This window comes from Pithys albifrons, chromosome 6 (genome assembly GCF_047495875.1).
Source record: "Pithys albifrons albifrons isolate INPA30051 chromosome 6, PitAlb_v1, whole genome shotgun sequence".
In the NCBI taxonomy this organism is placed as follows: Eukaryota; Metazoa; Chordata; class Aves; order Passeriformes; family Thamnophilidae; genus Pithys; species Pithys albifrons.
Genome location: NC_092463.1, coordinates 6,866,624 through 6,880,201, shown reverse-complemented (window position 1 = coordinate 6,880,201; position 13,578 = coordinate 6,866,624). Strand labels below are relative to the sequence as shown.

At 43.8% G+C, this 13,578-nt stretch overlaps 1 protein-coding gene across 1 annotated transcript in view; it reads left to right on the top strand.

Annotated features, from left to right (window-relative positions):
• The window catches only part of KCNH5 (potassium voltage-gated channel subfamily H member 5), a 154,097-nt gene extending 142,251 nt beyond the window's left edge, over nucleotides 1-11,846 (top strand). Inside the window, exon 11 of the mRNA XM_071559372.1 lies at nucleotides 10,899-11,846. Coding sequence (XP_071415473.1) covers nucleotides 10,899-11,846 — 948 coding nt within the window. The remainder of the gene's footprint in view (nucleotides 1-10,898) is intronic.
• Nucleotides 11,847-13,578: the final 1,732 nt, after the last annotated feature.

Genomic DNA, 13,578 nt, shown 5'->3' with positions numbered 1-13,578 from the left:
CACTAAATGACCAACCCAGGATAGACTTGTTTACATGAGAGAGTTGTTATGGAATGAAGGAAGGTATGAGTTTAAATCTCAAAGTGGATAAACCTAACCAGTGAGAGGGAACAGGAGTCCCCATGAGACTCTACTCAGTAATACTGCAACAGCTATCCCAAATTTGCTCTCTATTCTATTTCCCTGTGTTTAACCACTTCTGTTATATACAGAAAATATATAAGACTCTGTTTCAACATATTATTTCAGCTCCCTGGTCCAATTTAGTCTTTTTATTGAGTTCAGTGTAGGCCTTAGGGTCCTGAAAGGAATTAAGAGGCTAAAGCTGGGTTTTCTTGCTCCCAGTTGTGACAGGAGCCCCATAGGAAGGACCGTGTCTTTGGATCGTGTTCACAGTTCACCCTCTTCTGAGCCCACACAGATCAATATTCCGCTTTGCAATGGACTGACCCTAAACAAGGCCAAGCAGCAACAGACCCTGGTTGAAAACCACCACAGATTCATAAATAAAGTAACCTTTCTGATTTATTGATTTAAATAATTTTGTATGTGGAAGGTGCATTTTTATGACTTCAGTAGTATTGGAGAAATAATTCTGAATCTGGCTGTTCTGCAACATCCTAGAGCATCTGCTGTTTGGTTAAAGCAAAGAAAACAGAAAATAGGAAGGGAAAAGCAGCAAGAAGAAGCAATAGGTTCCAGTTTCAGTTTTATTTAAAAACCTTGGTGAGTCTTCCCACTTCCAAAGGTGCATAATGCCCTTCTTCAGCATCCCTTTCCAAGCAGAAAAATAGAGCTCAGCAGACATCAGATACAACAACTGAAGCTACAGAAAATCCATGTGTTGTTTTCCCCTGGGTTACAAAGAGAAGGAGGCATCTCTAAGCACCAAATGTATGGGCAGGAGATGTTCAGGTCTGAAAGGTGACTGAAAGAACAGAAGAGCTCCTGATTCAGGACACTAAGCTGCTCTTGTGGTTGGTATAAATGTGTATAACTGCAAAGTGAGGAAGAGGCATTGGCATTGCTTTTGAAAATCTCACCACTTAGCTCAGCACGTGCTTCGTTAAACATATAATCACACAGTTTGAAGAATCCATGTCTGTCCCTCAAGCTGAGTGATCTGACTGATCCTTCCTTACAAAGTAGATGTCAGTGCTACCCTTACTCAAGGACTGGTGTCTCAGGGGATAAAGGACAGGATTTCATGTAGCATTGTATAACCATCATGGACTGCTCTAAGTGTCTTAGGGCAGCAGTGTCTTGGGCCCTTATTCTTGAGTTCAAATCCTGAGAACACCTAAGTGTATTTTTTAATGAACTATCTCAGTCTTGGCAACATGCCAAAACAGAGATTCCTCTCTGCCCTCAGCCATGGATCCTAATCTCTCAGTTGTAAATAGCTGGCAGTGATAGAGGGATTTCCAGTTAACTGGAGAAATGAGGGCAGTGTTATTATCCTCTTACACTGGGGGAGTGTGGTGTGATTTGTATAGGACTTCCCACTTGGCTGAAGGTCAGGCCAGCAGGATAATCCATCCCCTTGAATTCCATGCTGGTGCTTTGTGTGTTTGGCCATGATGCTCTGGGGATGTGACAAATGAGACTTGGATCTCTGCCCACTTCTCGTCTCTTTCTTCTTCAATCCAGACATGTTTTAAATGAAAACAAGATGATTTCAGATCCGTACCAGGTATGAAGTAGATGGGTCAAACTCTGAACTGCTTTCTCCTTAATATTCATGCCTGTTCTCAAATGCAGATCAGCCTAATTGGCTGCCAGCGTGCACAGATGTCTCTCTGCAAGGCTACTCAGGTGCTGTATGAATTGATTGCAAACACGAAATGGTACCAGATTAAAATCTGACCTACAGTAACCAATTTCTAAACCACAGGGCGAGCAGTAATGAGGTGATGGAATTTCTGGGCTCTGGGAAATCAGTTATTGGCTGTTGTTGGGTTCTTCTGAAGGGTCTCTCCCTCTTTACTTGTCCAAATTTTTCTTTGGATGAGCAACCTAGGGGACAAAGACATTTATGAAGTAATGATGAAATGACTAACCCCTTCCTTGCAGATAAAATACAATTAAATTTCCCTTAAAGGGGCTTTTTTAACATCATGGAAATAATTCTCATTTCCTTGAAGTGACATCACTTTGTTACTTGGATTGGAAATCTTCACATCTTTTACAAGTTGCTGAGGAAGAATCTATGTGAATACAGTTTCTCCACAACAAAATTAAAATGTGCTTTGTAGCAAGGTTTTGCTTTGCACGCTACCATGTCAGAATCAGTGGAAATTTGCAGAAACTCTATTGTTTGCTGGGGTTTTTTTCAAGCAGCCAGCAGACTAATCTACAGAAATCTTCTGTTCCTCCAAAATCCAGAATGAAAGACTGTTTAGTGAAACATCCCTATCCTGGAGATTAACTAATTGCTCAGCAGTCAGTCATTTTCACTGCACAGCCAAGGATAGCGATTCCTTTCGCACACGCAGATGAAGCAGTGGTTTAACACAAAACAGTTCCAGGAGGATTAAGCAGAATTTACTGGAGAGCAATTAAAAGAGTTGCTAGAGCAATTTGTTTTTGAGGCTGAATTTCGCATCAAAGTAGAGCTATCTGAGGAGTGTACAGAGCAGAAGAACAATGAAGCCATCATTTCAGGCCATCTACTCTGCATCCTCAGAGTGCAGATTAACAAAGTGAGCTAAGGGTATATGGAGATTCACAGGAGTAAATTAGTGAAGCAGCCCAAATGCAGTTTGCATTTGGAAATAGGTGCCCTGGCTTCATTCTCAGTTGGCTCTTGCTTTTTGTGGCTCCAGCTTCCCTTCTATTTCTGCCAGATTTCTTGTTGCTGTCATATTCTGTAGAGGGTTTCTGACCATACTTCTCAGCTGCAGAGACTCCTGCCAGGGCGGGACACCATGGTGGGAGGCTGCTCTCATGCATGAGCCATACTGAAAGGGTGTTCTTAGAAGTTGGGTCACAGCCAGTGCTTCTTGATGGCCCTTTGCTGGTGTGTTCTGGCCTTACTGGACTGGTCTTCGCATCCCTGTTGTCTGTTCCTGCCTCCTTACCCTGCCCTGTCCTAGAAGGAAGCATTGCCCCATCTCCCTTGGGGTTAAGACCTGGAATTATATCTTGTGTGCAATGCTGCCACAGCCCTCTCTGTTTTGGAAGGGCAGTAAACCTGCAAAACAGGTTTTCAAGGCCAGGAACCAGTCCAGATGCAGGGAGTTCATCCACAATACCTGGCAGCATCTTCTTGCATCCATCCCAAAGGAGAGTTTGCATTATCATTGGTTGTTCAGGTGTCTCTAGCTCTGTGTGAGGCTCACAGTCTGGACTTTCAGATGCAGGACAAATACAGATGGACTGTGGATATTCCATCAAGCTGAAATGCATTTTCAAGATGCAAATCCAGGTCCCAAGGCAAGAGTTTCAGCCTAGTTGCAAAGTGAAAGAGGTGTGTGGGGTCATTTCCTATTCATTCATTTTTGTCCAGTTTTTCATAGTTTAACTTTTTAAAATCACATTTTAGCTCATGTAAATAAAAAGGAAGATTTGTTAACATTGTGGAAGTTTTTGGAAAGAAAAAATAGTTTCTGAAAAATAAGACTTAAAAAACATTTTAACATCAAGTATTAATAGTGACTCGTGTTCTCTGGGACTTGCCTAGATTTTAAAAACACTTTTCATTTTGCAGCAAGCCTGTTTACCAAAGGTTACACTTGAGAAATTGGGCTTGACTGGCCTAGTTTTCAGAATATCAAAAGAAAGGTTCCCAGATACACCCTGTTTTGACAACTGAAGGATACTAGGGGGGGGACTAGTCCTCAAGGACTGAGGGATGAAGCATCCTAGACTGACCTGAACCCATCAAAACAATGGCCTGGGAAGGGTTTGCTGGTGTTGACAGTGCTTAGTGCCAGTGGTGGGAGTGATCTGAGCAGGATCTATCCTGCAACATCTGGAGGTGTGATGAGATTTGCAGTGCAAAAGGGTAGTTGTACAGGAACATACTCAGGCATCCCAGGTGGTCTCCAATTTCCTAGGAACTGGGGGGAGATCAGTTCCATTCCCCTGTTGAAAGGTTTTCCTGGGAAGTATGGTGAGAACAACAGGGAGAGGGTGCCTTTCCCTTCACCAGTAGTGGTTCATTTGATTGTTCCATGCAGGCAAAATACCGTTTTTTCACAGCCTCTCTCTAGGAGCCACCAGGCTGGGTTGGTCTCCTGGGCAGTCGTGGCTTGTTCTCCCTCTGCAGCTTTTAAAATAATAATGTTTGTCTAGAAGGACTGGCTGGTCTCTGAGGCTGTGGGGAGAAATACTTTACACACATATACAGAGAGAAACTTTACAGAGGCTTTTGACACGATCTGCACCAAACCCTGACATTTGCACTGCCAGAGGAAGGGCTTTGAATCCTTCACACCCACTGTCCATGGAGGATGTCTGCATACAAGTGACAGGCACAAGGCTCCCTGAGTAGACATTGGAGACAAACAGGCATGTCAGGGTAGAGCTTGTCTGACCTGTTTTAACATCTAGCTGCAGGTGAAATGACTCACAACTTCCAAGTGCTTTTTTTTTTTCTCCCTCCACTGTATAGGGCTCCTGAGGGTGAGTTCAGATGCAGACACAGGCTTTGTAGGTGAGCCCTGTTCTGAGTGTCTGTGCTCTGGAAATTGGGTGTATTTTGTTGTTCTCCAGAGCAGGAAAATAGCACACTCATCTGAGCACCGCATGCATTGGGGTATTGCATGTCTAAATCCTGGATCTGACACAAATCCATCTCCCTCATTAGCATGACAAAAATGTAAATTACTTTTCTACAATGCACTCCAAGATGTGAAAATTAATAGTATTTTTTGCAAACATCTTTACAAAGATTTATGTTGTACAGCCTTGTGGCATTATTTCCAAGGAAAATGAGATGTATGTGATTGCAGTATTGGATATTGGTTATACTATTCACAACTTTAAAATCCATTTTCCAGTTTCAGCTGAGCTTTTGTGAAAAACTTGCCTTGAATCATCTCAGATCAAGGAGACAACAGAAGGCAGCTGTCCTATTTCCAGAAAAGAAAGGCCTATATAAAACAGTGTCAAGACCAATACACCTTGTGTGGGCACTGACATTTCTTTATGGGATTTAGACATTCCTGGAGAAGTTGGACCAGTCCAAATGCTTCTGGTGAGATCTGAAAGCTCATGAAGCAGTTGCTTTGTGGGTCTCAGCCAACTGCAAATGAACTGGGAGCTGCCAGCTCTGCAGTGTGGTCCAAGGAAAGGTTCATTTCCCTAAGATGCAGCTTCCATCACTGGAGCCAGCTTGGAAAGTTCCAGCTCTCTTCATCCTCTCATCCCACTTTCTGCATCTGCTGTGTTTTCCAGTACAACTGTGGATCTGTGAAGTCAGATGGGTCACTGGCATGGTCCAGGTTAAAAAGAGACCTATATTTCTTCAAATTTACCTGGTTCAGACTTGATCTTAATTCTAAACTTAATGATTCTGTGATTCTATTTCATTGAACTCTGGTGCCTTTTCAGATGTTCCTGTATTGAATAGGAAAAAAAAATACAGGAATCTGGACAAATGCATCAGGTTGTGAGTAACCAAATGCAAGGGAGATGGGGCTTCTACATGACATTAATGCAGACAAGATAATTACCTATGGAACCAACTTTTGAGAGGTGCAGCATCAACATCAGCCTGGCTTATGCTTTAATGAGTATGACCTGTGGGTCACTGAATGGGTGTAGCTGTGGGGTCTGAAGTGTTGTGTTTACTTTCTGTTCCAGTTTTTGGTGCTGCAGAAATGTCCAATGAGCTGAGTCAAACCCATTCTCCCAGGACAGGGTCTTCCCTTGCTGCAGGACTCCAGCATCCCTTGCCCATCAGTCATATTTGTAGGATGCTACAGCTTGGGCATTCAGAGGACACTGGTCACTGTGGAAATCTCTGTACTGATGGCTTTGTGTGGCTTTCCCTCTCTCTCAGTAGGTGCACACCCACTGCCTCCATCACCATGACAACTATATGTCCTTTTGCTACATCGCTTTCCCTTTCTTTGGATTTCTGTGGTGAGGAGCAGACACATATTGAACACCACTAACAGCAGCATGGGATGTTCAGGGACAGGACAGGATGATCTCTGGTCAAATACTTCCTACTTTTTATGAACTTACTGTGATTCTTCAAGACTTTTACCAGTTCTTTAATCCATTCACGTACCTTTCTTGGAGTCACTTATTAAGGGATCTTTGTGTATGGAGCAAGGTCAAGGAGGAATGATTTTATCTGTACTGGTACAAAAAAAGACAGCAGACAAGGGATGCATTTCAAAGCATCTGGAAAGGCCACAGTTTTACTGATTAATTCAGCAGTAGATGGGAGAAACTGTGGGTGTCTCAGCCTCGAGCTGACTCCCTGACTTCTCATTGCTGCTGTCCTCATCTGCACTTGGCTTTGGGTCCAGTTATACAAGCTGGCACCTCACAGGTGCTGCTCCAGCAGTAACATATTCATTGCCAGTACCAGTGGTAAGGTCCCCTTTTTGGAGGGACTGAATTTTCATACCTCTTGATATGGAAGAGAGGGAAAGGAGATTGGGGTTTAGATCGAATGGAGGATCTCAAATTGCTGTTGTCTTCTCTGTGCTTGCCTTGTAGATAACCCAAATATTTTATTCCCCATTGGCTGGCTATCAGTTAACTGCTGCTTAATCTTTGCCAGATCAATAATTAACATCATTCCTGTTGCCCCTCCTTCCCAAGATAAATACATTAAAGGCAAGAAAAACATCCTATGGGACAGGATTTGTGTCACATGGAACAGTGTTTCACAATCCTATCCATAAAGAATGAATTCCTAAACTTAATCTCTGTCACATTAATGAATTTAGAAGTTGGGGTGAGACAGAAAGTTTTTTTCTTTACTCCTTGAGGTGTGCTGCACACAGTTAATTCAGTTTCTTCTTGTTTGAAGATTGTGTCTATTCCTGGGACATACATTTGGACAGGCCTATGTGTAACCTCTCTGAAAAGGGTCAGGGACAAATTTAAGATTTCAAAATAAGCCTCACAGTTTTCTGAGGAATGTCAGATTGCATGAGGTGTTTTTCTGTTCTTATTTATAAGGAAAATCTGGTAGTAGTTATTGGACATTAATAGAATTGTCTTTGTGTAAACATTTGTAAATGTAAACACATTTTAACTATTTTGGCTTAGTTTAAACTACAATGGATTAAATCCAACCACATGAAAAAACTCCTAATATGGAAAAAATTGGTAATGAAAAATGACTATTGCTCTATTTGTACTAGAATTCACTTATTTTTTCCCCTCAGTTCTTTATACATATAAGATCTTTCTTTTCTTTTACTTGCACATATTATACTGATATCAAGTACTCCTGACCAAAACTAGAGCCTTGCTGTGCTGGGTGTTTGGCTTCCTTGGTTGTGGATGGATATCCTGAAGAGGGGAAAGTCTCCATGCAGTGATACAATGGCTGAGTAGTTCAGTGGGTGGATGGGGGTGACCAAGAGCCAAGTCTCCATCCAAAGTGCCGCCAGCCGACAGTGCCAGTTGGGATATGAGGGTCTGCCTGGTTATGTATTTCAGGGTGAAAAAGTAAACAGCAAACAGCTATGAACACATACAGCTAACATGAGAAAACCAAAGGGAGAGCAGCAGCATTTGCTCCATTGGAGGAAATAGGGTTCCACCAAGGTAGATCAGTCCTGAATTCTTGACTCTCAGCTAACACCCAGATTTCTGAGTCCCTGGGTGTTTTCTGCACTAATTCAGAGTTCAGCAGGCTTGCTTCTTCAAAGGAGCAGACAATAGGCATTCCAGGGTTTAGCACTTCCTGGCTAAAGAGGAGAAAGAGGAAATAATTTATTGAAGAGCTGTGCCAGGCTCCAGCCTGTGTCCTAAAAGAAGGCGAAGAAACATCTGAGGAGGTGGCACCAGGACTGGGAGTGTGCCTTTTCCACTGCATGCGCATGAAGTGGGGAGAAAGCCCATGACTGTGAGTGGGTAGTGAGTCCTTGGTCTCCCTTGGACAGAGCAGGTTTGCAGTGGTGGCATTCATCACCTTGGCCATCCATCCCTGCAGCAAGGACATGTTTGGCTTTCTGCAAAGCATTAGCTCTGTGCTGAGTCATGGCAGCACTCAGGCTCAGACCCCCATGCCACTGGGCTCAACTCCTCCAAGTGTCATCTGGCCAAGTGGTTCTGGGGCACAAAAACCCAGAGGCATTTCCTGGCATTCATAAGGAGCCATTTCAGGAGTGAGGTATGGGCAGTGTGAAATTAGTGCAGTCTTGGCTTTTTTTCTGCAGTAGGCAGCAGCAGTCACGGGTAATTATATTCTGTGCAGGAAGATAACCTCTGGCTGGAGAAGTTTTGAACTGAGGCTAGAAAAGGGAGAAAAGAAAATACAAGAGTGGTCTGGGGAAAAAAGGGAGGTGAGAGTAGTTTTCAGTGATGTACAAGCTTTTGGAGAGGAATCAAAAACTGATGCTGTGGTCTTTGTTGTTGTCATTCTGGTCTTTTTAAGCATCCGGCAGGACAGAAGTTGTCAAAGTTATCTCATGCCTTTCCCGATGGCACATCCAGTGCTGAACTGGATAGGCGAGTGCCGCAAGCCCCTGCCAGGCTGCAGGCAGCTGCCTGCCCTCCAGCATCCCCGGCTGCCTCCAGCCACCAACTGCCAGGCACAGACTGGCTGCAGGAGAGGAGGTTGCTCAAGCTGTGAGATAGGCTCGTGGCCAGAAAGCAGGGGAATAACAGAAACATAGAATGGTTTGGGCTGGAAGGGACCTTAAAGACCATTTAGTTCCAACCCCCCCCTGCTGTGGACAGGGACACATTCCACTAGACCAGGTTGCTCAAAGCTCCATCCAGCCCGGCCTTGAACACTTCCAGGGGTGGGGCATCCACAGCTTCTCTGGGCAACCTGTTCAGTGCCTCACCACTCTCACAGTAGATAATTTCTTCCTAACATCCAAAGTAAACCTACTCTCTTTCATTTTAAAGCCACTCCCCCTAGTCCTGTCACTACATGACCTTGTAAAACGTTGAGTAGAGAACGTTTTTCCTCATTGTAGGTGTTTTCAGAGACCCAACCCCTCTGACCTGACACAGCACAAGGCAGAGCAGCACAGGCAAACAGGGACACCAGAGGAGGCACAACCTGGGGACACATCCTTGCAGCTGGTTGCTTTCACTATTGCATCTTCTGCCAGAGGTGCTGCACTGCCCTCCAGGGAGAGAAGCACAAAAATCACACACAACCCACCTTCCAAATCTGCATTTAGAGAGCATGGCTTCAATTAAATGTAATTACTCAATTTTGAATCCAGGGCAACTTCTCTTGCATTTATTTGCTGTTCCCAGTGGCTTATCTGAGAGAGAGAGAGAGAGAGAGAGAGAGAGAGAGAGAGAGAGAGAGAGAGAGTAGCTTCATGAGGGTATCCACTAATGAAGGGGAGCCTCCAAATGAGGTTATGTGTCCCTGCATCTAGGTCAGAGGAGTCAGATGAAAGTAGCTTCCATGTTTCTCCCTTGTTTTTGTTTATATTTTTAGCTAGCCTTCTAATAAACATGTTAACCAAATTATTATAAGCAGCTGCATCAATCAGCAGCTTGCAAGGATATATTTACTGCATTTGAAAGCTCTCTAACTCAGCTTTGAAGTCCAGCTCATCCCAGATGTATGTAGGGAAGGGTCTGTAGCCACCATGGCACTTCTGAAGATGTGAGACTTGAAAGTAAATAGATACTGAAATATGGATGCTCAAACAGATATTTCAGAACCTAGAGCTGACCGTCACGGGGTTTTGTTTGTGTATTGCAGTGGCTTTCTTTTCCTTACCACAGAAGTAAGAACACAGTCCATATTTGCATTTAATCACATGTCACTTTTCACTTTAGGATTGTCAACCAGAGAAACAGTTTCCCTATCCTGCCTCAGTCCCACATCCAAGAAAACTAGATGAACCTAAAAAAAAATCGTATGAGTAAAATCAACAGAAAGGTTTTTACTCTGTGGATCCTTCCCTAGCTTGAGGCTCAAATTCCTTTTTCTGTAGAAGCCTGAGACATGCTGCAGGGTGAACCAACTGCATCATTAGATGGCACAGCATCATGAAATGGTGGCTATTGCTGGGTTTTGTAACTACACACCTCTGTTGTGCTGCTTCTCCACGGTGCTCTCAGTACTCCCATGCACATTAGACATACAAACTCTCCAGGAAACGCTTGTGGAGTGTGTGAAGCCACACACACAACCCATGGGGAACCTAATTGCACCTTCCAGCCACTCCTACAAAGCTAATAATAAACAAAGCTAAAAAGTATTGAGCACATTTGGACTTTCCAGTCTCTGGAAGGGTATGTACATTGAATTAATCTTACAGCTGTGTAGTCTCCACTGAATTACTGTTTCCTTTTGATTGTATGAAAGACAGTGATGGAGCAGGTGTGAGTGTGAGTACTGGGTAGGAAGGGATCACAATTATTTGGGTTCTTTCTTGTTTGCTTTCTTCTCTTTATTCAATTTCTTTCCTTCTGTTTGTGTCGGGTTATTTTTAGTTCTTCAAGGCTCTATCTTCTGCATTAAGAAAAAAGGTGAACTCCACTTTTAATCTAATACTTTTAAGAAAGTGTGTGTGTTTATATGTCCCCTCTCTGTGCTGTTGCATATATCTGAGGTTACTATGTCTTGATCAGTTCAATTTGAATTCACTACAAAAAAATTAAGATAGAAAGGAAGATTAGGAATTAAGATAGGAATGGCTGTTCCCAATACTGTTTCCCCATCTCACATTAATATTTGCTATGTCTTTTGGGTACTGACTCTCTTGTGGATTTAACCCCCGCAGATCATCTTCCGGAAGATCAGCGATGTCAAGAAGGAGGAAGAGGAGCGCCTGCGCCAGAAGAACGAGGTGACATTGAGCATCCCTGTGGACCACCCTGTGCGGAAACTCTTCCAGAAATTCAAACAGCAGAAGGAGATGCGTAACCAAGGCTCAACCCACATGGACCCGGAAAGGAACCAGCTTCAGGTGGAAAGCCGGAGTGTGCAGAATGGGGCCTCCATCACGGGCACCAGTGTGGTCACCGTGTCTCAGATCACCCCCATCCAGACCACCCTGGCTTACATGAAAACCAGTGAGGCTGTGAAGCCAAACAACCGGGATGCGATGGAGCTCAAGCCAAATGGAAACGGGGACCAAAAATGTCTCAAAGTAAACAGTCCCATGCGAATGAAAAATGGGAACGGGAAAGGGTGGCTTCGGCTGAAGAACACAATGGGAACCCATGAAGAGAAGAAGGAGGACTGGAACAACGTCACAAAGGCTGAGTCCATGGGGTTGCTGTCTGACGACCCCAAGTCCACTGACTCAGAGAACGGTGTAAATAAAAACCCACTGAGGAAAACAGACTCTTGTGACAGTGGAATAACAAAAAGTGACCTTCGCTTGGATAAAGCTGGTGAGACTCGCAGCCCCCTGGAGCACAGCCCCATTCAGGCGGATGCCAGGTGTCCTTTCTACCCCATTCCTGAGCAGGCCTTACAAACCACGCTGCAGGAAGTCAAACATGAACTCAAAGAAGATATCCAGCTGCTAAGCAGTAGGATGGCTGCCCTTGAGAAGCAGGTGGCGGAAATTTTAAAAATATTGTCTGAAAAGGACGTATCCCAGATCTCTTCCCCCAAGTCTCATTTATCACCCCAACTCTGCCCCGAGATACCCTGTCAGGATATTTTTAGTGTTTCAAGGCCTGCATCACCTGAATCAGAAAAAGATGAAATCCACTTTTAGCATATACCTATGTGTATATATGTATACAGTATATATGCAGAGGTGTATATATACCTTTATACATATATATATATGTGTGTGTGTATACGGTAAATATATATACATATATATTTTCACTTGCATCCAATATGACTTGAACACACCAAGGATTTTGATATGTAAATATTGCATGTCCAGCTGGATTCTGGCCTGCCAAAGAAAGCAATTATTAACATAGATATTGCTTGTATAATATGCAGTTGACTGCATGCACACTTTACATTTATTTATAATCTCTATTATGTAATAAAAGAATGACTTTTGTTTAACAAAGGCAATGTACTATTTAAAGAATCAGGGTCTAACCTGCCAATATTGCCATGACGGTTTTGATCTCAGGCTGGGTGAATTGAGCTTTTATTTCCTCACTGTCTTTTCTGCCGAGTTAAACAGTAGATTAATATGTGAAGGACACATTCAGACTCCTGTTAGTATTGTTTTCTGGTATCATTCCATGAAAATATACTGTATATTTGGTGATGAATTCCCCTACTCCTCCTAAAGGAAGGGCTCAGCTCAGTGGGCAGGGAAGGGCACCATGCCTGGTGCTGAGGTGGATCACTGGAATTTATTTGTGTGGGTATTGTGCATGCACAGCCTTTTATTTCAATTATCCTCCTGCTCTTTTAACATCATAAGTAAGAAATAATAATAATAGTGATTTATGTAACAAAATGAAACTAACAGAAACTTTCTCAGTTGCACTCCTTGAGTGTTTGGGGGTAACATCTTTTTGAAAGCCTCCTTTTACTGATGCCATTTTTACTGAACTGTTAGACTAACAATATGTAAATTCTCTTTGCAGCACTCAGTGATGGTGTCCGGTTTTGTCAGTATCTTCATTAGCATGTCCCATTTGTAGGGTTGAGGTTCCCCTCCCATTGTCCCCCCCTCATTGCCCTTGGCAGAAAGACTTTGCACGAGGTCTAAGCAAGGGAGAGAACAATCATAGTTCGGCTTCTTGGGAGCCACATGAGCAGGTTTGAAAGCCTGAAGTTAAAAGGCTGAAATTAACCCCCTTCCACTCTCTTTTCTGAGGTCATTTGTCAGTCTGCAACTGCATTTAGGAAGGGAGAAAATAACCAGTCAGGATGAAATTCCCTTTAGTCCAAGGTACCTGAATGATAATGTGTGGGTGGGAGAGTGGTGGGTGTGTAGGGGAGATGCAGTCCTCTCTTGGGTGTTGCCTGCTGCTCTTAACTTGGACTCGTGGAAGGTTTCAGTGCATGGAGGGGGGACACTTCAAGAGCAGGCTTGCAGTGCCCACCTGGCCAGTCACCACACTTACTGAGTCCCTTAGGTCTGTGTCAGAGGCTCTGACCCACCTGTTAGCTGAGCTGATCCCCATCTTCCAGTCTTGGACCATGTTCAGACCCCATCTCCACTTCCCAGGCTACAGCATTACTCCCCATGTGCTGTTGCTGGCTTAGCAGAGCTTCAGCAGGGCAGGCTTTGCACTGGATCCTGTTTGATCTCCTGTTTGGAGCTGATCTTTTGGACTCTGCTTGGGCCTGCACCTTAGTGTGGTGGAGTTTTTTGTCTCTCCATTTGCACTGGTTTGAAATCCAGCTACACACGATGCATAGCAGAAATTGCCATCACAGCTTCAGAGCTGTTACCCAGTACAGCTTGACGGGAGCCCAGCAGAGCACAATGGCTCCTTCAGAGAAGGATTTCCCCTGCCTCCGAGTTA